The sequence below is a fragment of the Brachyhypopomus gauderio genome, chromosome 20 (assembly GCF_052324685.1).
Source record: "Brachyhypopomus gauderio isolate BG-103 chromosome 20, BGAUD_0.2, whole genome shotgun sequence".
NCBI lineage: Eukaryota > Metazoa > Chordata > Actinopteri > Gymnotiformes > Hypopomidae > Brachyhypopomus > Brachyhypopomus gauderio.
In genome coordinates, this window is record NC_135230.1 from 8,622,335 (window position 1) to 8,635,570 (window position 13,236).

At 44.4% G+C, this 13,236-nt stretch overlaps 2 protein-coding genes across 2 annotated transcripts; both read right to left on the reverse strand.

Annotated features, from left to right (window-relative positions):
• Window positions 1–627: 627 nt before the first annotated feature.
• LOC143484552 (gap junction gamma-1 protein-like) lies at window positions 628–3,068 on the reverse strand. The gene is made up of 3 exons (XM_076983337.1): window positions 2,934–3,068; window positions 1,094–2,126; window positions 628–937 (listed from the first exon to the last, which is right to left on the reverse strand). The coding sequence occupies exons 2-3, from the start codon at window positions 2,106–2,108 to the stop codon at window positions 924–926; spliced, it is 1,029 nt and encodes a 342-aa protein (XP_076839452.1). The 5' UTR covers window positions 2,109–2,126; window positions 2,934–3,068; the 3' UTR covers window positions 628–923.
• Window positions 3,069–7,592: 4,524 nt separating this feature from the next.
• Window positions 7,593–9,918, reverse strand: LOC143484303 (gap junction gamma-1 protein-like). Its single transcript, XM_076982962.1, has 3 exons — window positions 9,796–9,918; window positions 7,986–9,018; window positions 7,593–7,829 (listed from the first exon to the last, which is right to left on the reverse strand). The coding sequence occupies exons 2-3, from the start codon at window positions 8,998–9,000 to the stop codon at window positions 7,816–7,818; spliced, it is 1,029 nt and encodes a 342-aa protein (XP_076839077.1). The 5' UTR covers window positions 9,001–9,018; window positions 9,796–9,918; the 3' UTR covers window positions 7,593–7,815.
• Between the last annotated feature and the right edge of the window lie 3,318 nt (window positions 9,919–13,236).

Here is a 13,236-nt window from a genome sequence, read left to right on the forward strand (position 1 = left end):
AACTTTTAACCCCGCCCATTCCCATGTAAGTGACTTTGAATTTTTATTACACGTAAAATAAGTTTTTTGAGCAATTATATGTTGTCAATTCTATAACACCCCATTGCGTTAGTATCTCTCCCAGTGTTTTTCTCTATGATAAACAGATTTTATAGAAGTTAAGTGTTATTTAAAGGGGTGTGGCGATAAGCTGATTGACAGTTAAGAGCTGCGTTGGTTGACATCTAATACCAGACGCTCAAACGTGAACGCACTCAACATCAAAGCTCTCGACAGCAGTATTAAAACCTTTTACGTTTATTTTGTAAAACGTCAAAAGTTTCTATACTGGTGGGCGTATCCTCACGAATGTCGGGGCAGAGATGCGGTCTCTGGCGGAGATACTGTCCCGCCTACCGGTTCTAATGCGCATGCTCTGGCTCCAATTTTCAAGATGGCAGCGTCCGTGCGGCCATCTTGGTGGCTTCAAAAACTCACAATGGGAGTCAACTGTGACGTACCGTCCATTATATATACAGTCAATGGTCTATGTGCATCAGTATACTCTACAATGAAAAGCCAAAAGCTTTGCCTGTAATAAATCAAGAGCATATTACGACTCAAATCTAAATAACATGTCATTTAAAAGGTTTTATGAACAGATTGGTGAATATCTGACTGACACGTGTGTTTAGTGAACAGATTTGTTTATCACTAAACAGATTTGTTTAGTGAACAGAAAGTGTTTAGTGAACAGATTGGTGAATATCTGACTCACCAATGTGAAATAATTTGTAATACCGGTATATAAAATATAAAATTGATATAAACAGAGCCTCAAAACAAATTGTATGTTTAACAAATTTTTATTTGCCACAAAACAACGTGGATATATTGAACTACAAAAAAAGCACATTCCTTTGGCAGGAAAGTAGGCTGAGGTATCAGATGTAAAGTCCTGTGGAAAAGAGTATACAATGACAGTGTGTTAAGCACATTAAATTCTGTGGAATAAATAAAGCAATATTTAAGTGAACAGGAATGTGTGTGTGTGAGCGATGCTTTTATAATCTTAGTCATGCTTAACCAAGGTAACATTTCCACTGGTATTCACCTTTCTTATAAGCAGATGCCTGCTTCTCCTTCTTCTTGAAGTCGCACCTGTTCTGCTTGACGACTTTGTTGTTGGACTCCAGGCTGCCCTCCTCGCTCTGGTAGGCCAGGTCCAGGTGCAACTGCGCATGCTTCAGGCACCTGCGCAGACGCTCCAGCTCACGGGAGGATGCCGTGTCTCCGAACGACTCACACCCTGAGTCCCGCAGGTTGTAGTGCGACCTCATGTCCGCGGTGAGCTTGCCGATGTCTCTCTTTAGGGCGCCGTGTTGATCACGGTGCGCTGGAGTGGGCGTGGCCATGTGGTGGCGCTGTGGGCGTTTGCAGAAGGCGTCGCAGAAGCCGCTCACACCCAGGTGCACGATCTCCAGCACGGTGACTAAGAGGCAGAGTGCGCTCACCGCATACATGATAAGCAGGAAGATGGTCTTCTCCCTGGGTCGTGAGACGAAGCAGTCCACGGCATTCGGGCAGGGGCTGACCTTGCACACGTATTTGGGCACCACCTCCAGGCCATATAGCATGTACTGGCCGAAGAGGAAGGCCACCTCGGCGGCGATTCGCAACAACAGATGCAGCACGTATACACACATGAGGCCATCGCGTCTGATGCTCCGCCACCCGTCGTGCTTCTTCTGTGGTTTCTCCTTCTCCTTCTTGGGCTCGGCCTCCTCCGGATCCTCCGAGTCCTCGTTCACTGGCTGGTACTCCGTGCGGGCGATCTTGTGCATGGCGAAGCCCAGGTACATGACGGTGGGCGTGGAGATGATGATGATTTGGAACACCCAGAAACGCACGTGCGAGAGCGGCGCGAAGGCGTCGTAGCACACGTTCTGGCACCCGGGCTGCAGCGAGTTGCACACGAAATTACTCTGCTCGTCATAGTAGATGCTCTCGCCGCCCACCACCGTCAGCACAATGCGGAACAGGATGAGCAGAGTGAGCCAGATCTTCCCAACGAAGGTGGAGTGGTTGTAGATCTCGTCCAACAGGCTAGTAAGGAAGCTCCAGCTCATGGTGTCACCATCTCACTGCTGCCAAAGAAAACCAGAGAAATCCAGGAATTAGGAGCAGCACTAGAGCATTCATACATGGCACTTAGAAACAGGAGCCTAGACTTTTCCCACCCTACCGCTGTTTCATTGCTGTTACTGACAATCAATAATGTCTGTTATTTTACCAGTTATAGCTGGGATTTCAGCCTGAAAACGTGTTTAACTTTCAACTTGATCAATGTGTACTCACAGCATCAACAATCACAGCAATAACCATAACAGTAATAATAAACGACAATAAAACACAACCACACTTTCATTTTTGTACTGCCCTGTTTAGGATTCAGCACTTAAGTGACTACTTAAAACGTAATATACAAGTTACGACGAACGCAAGCGAGAAGTGACGATCACACGTGAGTTTCACGTGCTAGGACTGGCGCGATCGATAGTCGCTTAGCCACGCCCACCTGCTGCAGCTGCCGTAGCCCGCGTGTAGTTTAAGATTATATCTGAAGATATCGATATTTCCACGCATATTAGTGACTTATGACTGTGAGGAGAAGGCAGGCACCACAGTGTGCTTGTGTGTTAGCGAGAATAGTCTGTTTCAGTTTTCCATAATGTTCAAAAATTCACTAAAATTTGAATAAAAGTGGTGCGGTGGCGTTTAGCCCTTCATTCTGCACAGAAACGACCGCGCCATGGCAGCAGCCTCCCGCTCCCACTCCCGCTCCACACAGCCAGCTAACCGGCTAGCTCGGTCCGTCCTGGCCGCTGACTTCGCAAAGTAAAGCTCAGTTTTACAGTTAACTCTACCGAGACAGCGAAAGAAACGGGACTTACCACAAACGAACTGCAAACAATCAGTGGAAATGGTTATCGGAGAACAACCATAAACGGAGGTAATGAGAAATGTGCGTAGTTGTGAGGGGGAGGGGGGGTCGTTGAACGGGATGGCAACGGGAGAGCCAATGAAAATTCGAGAAGCATATTGGATTGGTCCAATGGCACTCTGAATTTTGGAAGCTCGCGCCGCGCCCATTCCAAGCCCATTCCCGCCATTTGAAGAAAAAAGTCCATACATTGGTACCTCGAGATACGAGTTTAATCCGTTCCAGACCCGTGCTCGTATCTCGAACTGCTCGGTTCTCGAAGCAATTTAACAATGTAAAGTATTGTAATTGGTTCTGGTTCTTAAAAAAGTCACAAAACTAGCGTAAATGTGGAAAAAAAGACATGTTCTTTATTAATAAAGGCACACGCAACATGTATAATTAAACAATAAAATAAATGTAGGAGAAATAGTTATTACAGTACTACAAAAAACGTTTGTAGTATTGAAATACTGTACTGTATACACCGTACGTACTGTTACTCGTTGCAAAGCACTCGTGCGAATGGCTGTGATGACCGGGTACAGGAGTCGACCTTACCAACACCTCAAGAATAAAAAAAACGCTATTGGCTGCTAGAACGCGCTAAATGACGTCATCTCCGCACATACAGGTATGTTTGTGTTTTTGAACCTAAGGTTGTGGGGGAGGGAGAGAAAGAAAAGCGTTTGAGTGTGTCTTTGAGCTGATTAATGATTTCTTTTTTTCCATATAGTACTGTACTGCCACCTAGTGGTTCATGCTCGTATCTCGAGCGTGCACTCGGGTGTCGAACAGAAATTTTGCTCGTCTCGGTGCTCGTATCTTGGATTGCTCGTATATAAAGCAGCTCGTATCTCGAGGTACCACTGTATAAGTATCTCAGAGTTATGACTTATTATCTCGTAATAATGACATACTATCTCATAATTATGACTTAGTATCTCATAATAATGACTTACTATCTCATAATTATGACGTAGTATATCATAATAATGAGATAAGTCATAATTATGTGATGCTAACTCACAACTGAGAAAGTTATAATTATGAGATTGTAGTCATCTTACTATCTCATAATTAGGACGTGTTATATCATAATTATGACTTAGTATCTCATAATAATGACTTACTATCTCATAATTATGACGTTATGTCATAATTATGACTTCTCTTAGTATCTCATAATAATGAGATAAGTCATAATTATGAGATGCTAACTCATAACTATGAGAAAGTAAGTTATAATTATGAGATTGTAGTCATTATTATTATGAGATACTAAGTCATAATGATGAGATACTATATGAATTGTTTTCTTCAGGCGGCGGGAATGGGCTTTCATATAATATCATTCCCCATTTGTGTTCGCATGAGAAAAGTAACCGTTTGTGTGCAGAAATGAGACGGCCTTCTAATTGGCGGAACATGAGGGACTATAGCCAGCTACAGCTTCAGCATAGAAGACCATAACCAGCGCAAGGACAGTGGGATCACTGTACTTTTGTCGTCACACACCAATTTCATCAGACCTTAATTGTGATTGAGGTAGAATTAGGGTATATATAGGGTATTTTAGGGTATTTCTTGTTATACATTTAAGAGATCTTTGATATTTAATGCTTGGTTAGCATTTAATGTGTGTTTACAGCAGGGGTGGGTAGAGGGAATTTGAAATATCACATAAATATCATCACATTAATGCAAAGGGGTTTGAAAGGGAGATGAGTGTTAGGGAGGGGGGGTTGTACCCATGTTTCTTCTTAACTGGGGGGGTCTCCTCACCCCCCTCCATCAAACTTTACATTTGGCACAATGCAGTCAGACAAGTACTGTTCTCCTGGCAACTACCAAACCCAGACTCGTCCATCAGATTGCCAGATGGAATAGTGCATTTTTAACTCCAGAGAATGGTTCTCCACTGCTCTAGAGTCCAATGGTGACGTGCTTTACACCACTCTGCACTCTGCACACTGTTCTTGAGCTAATCTGAAGGTCACATGAAGTTTAGTGGTCTCTAGTGACTGACTCTGCAGGAAGTTGGTGACCTCTTCCTACTATGCACTTCAGCATCCGCTGACCCCGCTACGTCAGTTTACGTGGCATACCACTTCATGGCTGAGTTGCTGTGGTTCCTAAACACTTCCATTTTCTTATAATACAGCTGACAGTAGAATATTTAGGAGAGTGGAAATTTCACGACTGGATTTATTGCACAGGTGGCATCCTATCACAGTGATTGGAACACATGATACTTATAATTTTGATGGGTGAGTGAATACTTATTTTATATTATATAAGAAATATAACCTTGCTAGAACTGGGTTGGACGCCTTTTGCCTTCAGAACTGTCTTAACCCTTTGTGGCATAGATTCAACAAGGTACTAGAAACATTCCTCAGAGAGTCTGATCTATATTGACATGATAGCATCATGATAGACCATTTGAGTACAATGAACTCATTATCGTATTCAAGAAACCATTCTGAGATGATTTGCACTTTATCACATGGTGCATTATCCTGCTGGAAGTAGGATGCGTACACTGTGGTCATAAATGGATGGACATTGTCAGCAACAATACTCAGGTAGGCTGTGGCATTGACACAAAACATCCCCCACACCATTGCACCGCCACCACCAGCCTGAACCATTGATACAATGGAGGATGGGTCTACGCTTTCATCTTGTTGATGGCAAATTCTTGAGACTCATCAGACCAGGCAATGTTTTTCCTATCTTCTATTGTCCAATTTTGGTGAGCCTGTGCGAATTGTAGCCTCAGTGTCTTGTTCTTAATTGACAGGAAAGGCACCTGGTGTGATCTTCTGCTGCTGTAGCCCATCTGCCCCAAGGTTCGATGTGTGGTGTGCTCAGAGATGCTCTTCTGCACGGTATTGGAAGAGCGGTATTGTTTCTGACAGTTTGAGCAGAAACATGGATATTAGTGGCCTGCTGGAGGTCATCTTGCAGGGCTCTGGCAGTGCTCCTCCTGTTCCTCCTTGCACAAAGGAGGAGGTAGTGGTCCTGCTGCTGGGTTGTTGCCCTCCTACGGCCCCCTCCGTGTTTCCTGGTGTACTGGCCTGTCTCCTGGTATCTGCTCCATGTTCTGGACACTGTGCTGACAGACACAGCAAACCTTCTTGCCACAGCTCGCATTGATGTGCCGTCCTAGGTGAGCTGCACTACCTGAGCCACTTCTGTGGGTTGTAGACACCACCTCATGCTACCTCGATGATGAGAGAACTGACAAAATACAAAAGTGACCAAAACATCAGCCAGAAAGAATGAGAACAGAGTCTGTGGTCACCACCTGCAGAACCACTTCTTTATAGGGGGTGTCTTGCAAATTGCCTCTCATTTCTACCTGTTGTCTGTTCCGTTTGCACAACAGCAGGTGAAACTGATTCACGATCAGTGTTGCTTCTTAACTGAGCAGGTTGGTTTCACAGAAGTGTGGTTGACCTGGGAGTTACTTTGTGTTGTTTAAGTGTTCACTATATGTATATTCATACAAGCAACGAGCCAGGAGGCGGGAACACATCTGGAGATCCCAGAGGGGCGGAGCCGCACCTGCTGAGCAGACCGACAGCCAGATACTTCACAAGACACATGCAGGGTCCATTGTGCTATAGTTATGGGTATAAGGAGTGTCACAGTACCGAGACTTGAGTTGTCAGCAGCCGTTGTTGCTGTTCGTACAAGCTACTTACTAAGAAGGGAGCTGGAACTAGAAGACACATTTTTCTGGACAGACTCAAAGGTTGTTCTGGAATGTTAGTAATGATATCAGACGCCTTCGTGTGTTTGTAGCAAACAACATCCAGCACATCAGGGAGAGTACTAAGCCAGTGGAGATACTTGACCTCAGAAGAAAATCCTGCTGACCATGCGTCAAGGGCCTTAAGGTAAAGGAGCTTCTAGCTTCCAACTGGTTTACAGGTCATGACTTCCTCTGGTGTGCTGAGCTACCCAGCGGATACATCAAGGTAGGAGATCTCTCAGTGGGAGATCCGGAAGTTTGCAAGGCCTTTGTATATAAGACTTTGACAACAGAAGATTAAATTAAATTAAATTAAATTAAATTCTACAATGTGGGATAGTGTGAGAGTAAGTTTATATAAATGATAGCTTATAGCTGCGTTGGTTGACATCTAATACCAGACACTCAAACGTGAACGCGCTCAACATCAAAGCTCTCGACAGCAGTATTAAAACCTTTTACGTTTATTTTGTAAAACGTCAAATGTTTCTATACTGGTGGGCGTATCCTCACGAATGTCGGGGCAGAGATGCGGTCTCTGGCGGAGATACTGTCCTGCCTACCGGTTCTAATGCGCATGCTCTGGCTCCAATTTTCAAGATGGCAGCGTCCGTGCGGCCATCTTGGTGGCTTCAAAAACTCACAATAGGAGTCAACTGTGACATACCGTCCATTATATATACAGTCAATGGTCTATGTGCATCAGTATACTCTACAATGAAAAACCAAAAGCTTTGCCTGTAATAAATCAAGAGCATATTACGACTCAAATCTAAATAACATGTCATTTAAAAGGTTTTATGAACAGATTGGTGAATATCTGACTGACACGTGTGTTTAGTGAACAGATTTGTTTATCACTAAACAGATTTGTTTAGTGAACAGAAAGTGTTTAGTGAACAGATTGGTGAATATCTGACTCACCAATGTGAAATAATTTGTAATACCGGTATATAAAATATAAAATTGATATAAACAGAGCCTCAAAACAAATTGTATGTTTAACAAATTTTTATTTGCCACAAAACAACGTGGATATATTGAACTACAAAAAAAGCACATTCCTTTGGCAGGAAAGTAGGCTGAGGTATCAGATGTAAAGTCCTGTGGAAAAGAGTATACAATGACAGTGTGTTAAGCACATTAAATTCTGTGGAATAAATAAAGCAATATTTAAGTGAACAGGAATGTGTGTGTGTGAGCGATGCTTTTATAATCTTAGTCATGCTTAACCAAGGTAACATTTCCACTGGTATTCACCTTTCTTATAAGCAGATGCCTGCTTCTCCTTCTTCTTGAAGTCGCACCTGTTCTGCTTGACGACTTTGTTGTTGGACTCCAGGTGGCACTCCTCGCTCTGGTAGGCCAGGTCCAGGTGCAGCTGCGCATGCTTCAGGCACCTGCGCAGACGCTCCAGCTCACGGGAGGATGCCGTGTCTCCGAACGACTCACACCCTGAGTCCCGCAGGTTGTAGTGCGACCTCATGTCCGCGGTGAGCTTGCCGATGTCTCTCTTTAGGGCGCTGTGTTGATCACGGTGCGCTGGAGTGGGCGTGGCCATGTGGTGGCGCTGTGGGCGTTTGCAGAAGGCGTCGCAGAAGCCGCTCACACCCAGGTGCACGATCTCCAGCACGGTGACTAAGAGGCAGAGTGCGCTCACCGCATACATGATAAGCAGGAAGATGGTCTTCTCCCTGGGTCGTGAGACGAAGCAGTCCACGGTATTCGGGCAGGGGCTGACCTTGCACACGTATATGGGCACCACCTCCAGGCCGTATAGCATGTACTGGCCGAAGAGGAAGGCCACCTCGGCGGCGATTCGCAACAACAGATGCAGCACGTATACACACATGAGGCCATCGCGTCTGATGCTCCGCCACCCGTCGTGCTTCTTCTGTGGTTTCTCCTTCTCCTTCTTGGGCTCGGCCTCCTCCGGATCCTCCGAGTCCTCGTTCACTGGCTGGTACTCCGTGCGGGCGATCTTGTGCATGGCGAAGCCCAGGTACATGACGGTGGGCGTGGAGATGATGATGATTTGGAACACCCAGAAACGCACGTGCGAGAGCGGCGCGAAGGCGTCGTAGCACACGTTCTGGCACCCGGGCTGCAGCGAGTTGCACACGAAATTACTCTGCTCGTCATAGTAGATGCTCTCGCCGCCCACCACCGTCAGCACAATGCGGAACAGGATGAGCAGAGTGAGCCAGATCTTCCCAACGAAGGTGGAGTGGTTGTAGATCTCGTCCAACAGGCTAGTAAGGAAGCTCCAGCTCATGGTGTCACCATCTCACTGCTGCCAAAGAAAACCAGAGAAATCCAGGAATTAGGAGCAGCACTAGAGCATTCATACATGGCACTTAGAAACAGGAGCCTAGACTTTTCCCACCCTACCGCTGTTTCATTGCTGTTACTGACAATCAATAATGTCTGTTATTTTACCAGTTATAGCTGGGATTTCAGCCTGAAAACGTGTTTAACTTTCAACTTGATCAATGTGTACTCACAGCATCAACAATCACAGCAATAACCATAACAGTAATAATAAACGACAATAAAACACAACCACACTTTCATTTTTGTACTGCCCTGTTTAGGATTCAGCACTTAAGTGACTACTTAAAACGTAATATACAAGTTACGACGAACGCAAGCGAGAAGTGACGATCACACGTGAGTTTCACGTGCTAGGACTGGCGCGATCGATAGTCGCTTAGCCACGCCCACCTGCTGCAGCTGCCGTAGCCCGCGATATTTCCACGCATATTAGTGACTTATGACTGTGAGGAGAAGGCAGGCACCACAGTGTGCTTGTGTGTTAGCGAGAATAGTCTGTTTCAGTTTTCCATAATGTTCAAAAATTCACTAAAATTTGAATAAAAGTGGTGCGGTGGCGTTTAGCCCTTCATTCTGCACAGAAACGACCGCGCCATGGCAGCAGCCTCCCGCTCCCACTCCCGCTCCACACAGCCAGCTAACCGGCTAGCTCGGTCCGTCCTGGCCGCTGACTTCGCAAAGTAAAGCTCAGTTTTACAGTTAACTCTACCGAGACAGCGAAAGAAACGGGACTTACCACAAACGAACTGCAAACAATCAGTGGAAATGGTTATCGGAGAACAACCATAAACGGAGGTAATGAGAAATGTGCGTAGTTGTGAGGGGGAGGGGGGGTCGTTGAACGGGATGGCAACGGGAGAGCCAATGAAAATTCGAGAAGCATATTGGATTGGTCCAATGGCACTCTGAATTTTGGAAGCTCGCGCCGCGCCCATTCCAAGCCCATTCCCGCCATTTGAAGAAAAAAGTCCATACAGTGGTACCTCGAGATACGAGTTTAATCCGTTCCAGACCCGTGCTCGTATCTCGAACTGCTCGGTTCTCGAAGCAATTTAACAATGTAAAGTATTGTAATTGGTTCCGGTCCTTAAAAAAGTCACAAAACTAGCGTAAATGTGGAAAAAAAGACATGTTCTTTATTAATAAAGGCACACGCAACATGTATAATTAAACAATAAAATAAATGTAGGAGAAATAGTTATTACAGTACTACAAAAAACGTTTGTAGTATTGAAATACTGTACTGTATACACCGTACGTACTGTTACTCGTTGCAAAGCACTCGTGCGAATGGCTGTGATGACCGGGTACAGGAGTCGACCTTACCAACACCTCAAGAATTAAAAAAACGCTATTGGCTGCTAGAACGCGCTAAATGACGTCATCTCCGCACATACAGGTATGTTTGTGTTTTTGAACCTAAGGTTGTGGGGGAGGGAGAGAAAGAAAAGCGTTTGAGTGTGTCTTTGAGCTGATTAATGATTTCTTTTTTTCCATATAGTACTGTACTGCCACCTAGTGGTTCATGCTCGTATCTCGAGCGTGCACTCGGGTGTCGAACAGAAATTTTGCTCGTCTCGGTGCTCGTATCTTGGATTGCTCGTATATAAAGCAGCTCGTATCTCGAGGTACCACTGTATAAGTATCTCAGAGTTATGACTTATTATCTCGTAATAATGACATACTATCTCATAATTATGACTTAGTATCTCATAATAATGACTTACTATCTCATAATTATGACGTAGTATATCATAATAATGAGATAAGTCATAATTATGTGATGCTAACTCACAACTGAGAAAGTTATAATTATGAGATTGTAGTCATCTTACTATCTCATAATTAGGACGTGTTATATCATAATTATGACTTAGTATCTCATAATAATGACTTACTATCTCATAATTATGACGTTATGTCATAATTATGACTTCTCTTAGTATCTCATAATAATGAGATAAGTCATAATTATGAGATGCTAACTCATAACTATGAGAAAGTAAGTTATAATTATGAGATTGTAGTCATTATTATTATGAGATACTAAGTCATAATGATGAGATACTATATGAATTGTTTTCTTCAGGCGGCGGGAATGGGCTTTCATATAATATCATTCCCCATTTGTGTTCGCATGAGAAAAGTAACCGTTTGTGTGCAGAAATGAGACGGCCTTCTAATTGGCGGAACATGAGGGACTATAGCCAGCTACAGCTTCAGCATAGAAGACCATAACCAGCGCAAGGACAGTGGGATCACTGTACTTTTGTCGTCACACACCAATTTCATCAGACCTTAATTGTGATTGAGGTAGAATTAGGGTATATATAGGGTATTTTAGGGTATTTCTTGTTATACATTTAAGAGATCTTTGATATTTAATGCTTGGTTAGCATTTAATGTGTGTTTACAGCAGGGGTGGGTAGAGGGAATTTGAAATATCACATAAATATCATCACATTAATGCAAAGGGGTTTGAAAGGGAGATGAGTGTTGGGGAGGGGGGGTTGTACCCATGTTTCTTCTTAACTGGGGGGGTCTCCTCACCCCCCTCCATCAAACTTTACATTTGGCACAATGCAGTCAGACAAGTACTGTTCTCCTGGCAACTACCAAACCCAGACTCGTCCATCAGATTGCCAGATGGAATAGTGCATTTTTAACTCCAGAGAATGGTTCTCCACTGCTCTAGAGTCCAATGGCGACGTGCTTTACACCACTCTGCACTCTGCACACTGTTCTTGAGCTAATCTGAAGGTCACATGAAGTTTAGTGGTCTCTAGTGACTGACTCTGCAGGAAGTTGGTGACCTCTTCCTACTATGCACTTCAGCATCCGCTGACCCCGCTACGTCAGTTTACGTGGCATACCACTTCATGGCTGAGTTGCTGTGGTTCCTAAACACTTCCATTTTCTTATAATACAGCTGACAGTAGAATATTTAGGAGAGTGGAAATTTCACGACTGGATTTATTGCACAGGTGGCATCCTATCACAGTGATTGGAACACATTATTCTTATAATTTTGATGGGTGAGTGAATACTTATATTATTTTATGTTATATAAGAAATATAACCTTGCTAGAACTGGGTTGGACGCCTTTTGCCTTCAGAACTGTCTTAACCCTTTGTGGCATAGATTCAACAAGGTACTAGAAACATTCCTCAGAGAGTCTGATCTATATTGACATGATAGCATCATGATAGACCATTCGAGTACAATGAACTCATTATCGTATTCAAGAAACCATTCTGAGATGATTTGCACTTTATGACATGGTGCATTATCCTGCTGGAAGTAGGATGCGTACACTGTGGTCATAAATGGATGGACATTGTCAGCAACAATACTCAGGTAGGCTGTGGCATTGACACAAAACATCCCCCACACCATTGCACCGCCACCACCAGCCTGAACCATTGATACAAGGCAGGATGGGTCTACGCTTTCATCTTGTTGATGGCAAATTCTTGAGACTCATCAGACCAGGCAATGTTTTTCCTATCTTCTATTGTCCAATTTTGGTGAGCCTGTGCGAATTGTAGCCTCAGTGTCTTGTTCTTAATTGACAGGAAAGGCACCTGGTGTGATCTTCTGCTGCTGTAGCCCATCTGCCCCAAGGTTCGATGTGTGGTGTGCTCAGAGATGCTCTTCTGCACGGTATTGGAAGAGCGGTATTGTTTCTGACAGTTTGAGCAGAAACATGGATATTAGTGGCCTGCTGGAGGTCATCTTGCAGGGCTCTGGCAGTGCTCCTCCTGTTCCTCCTTGCACAAAGGAGGAGGTAGTGGTCCTGCTGCTGGGTTGTTGCCCTCCTACGGCCCCCTCCGTGTTTCCTGGTGTACTGGCCTGTCTCCTGGTATCTGCTCCATGTTCTGGACACTGTGCTGACAGACACAGCAAACCTTCTTGCCACAGCTCGCATTGATGTGCCGTCCTGGGTGAGCTGCACTACCTGAGCCACTTCTGTGGGTTGTAGACACCACCTCATGCTACCTCGATGATGAGAGAACTGACAAAATACAAAAGTGACCAAAACATCAGCCAGAAAGAATGAGAACAGAGTCTGTGGTCACCACCTGCAGAACCACTTCTTTATAGGGGGTGTCTTGCAAATTGCCTCTCATTTCTACCTGTTGTCTGTTCCGTTTGCACAACAGCAGGTGAAACTGA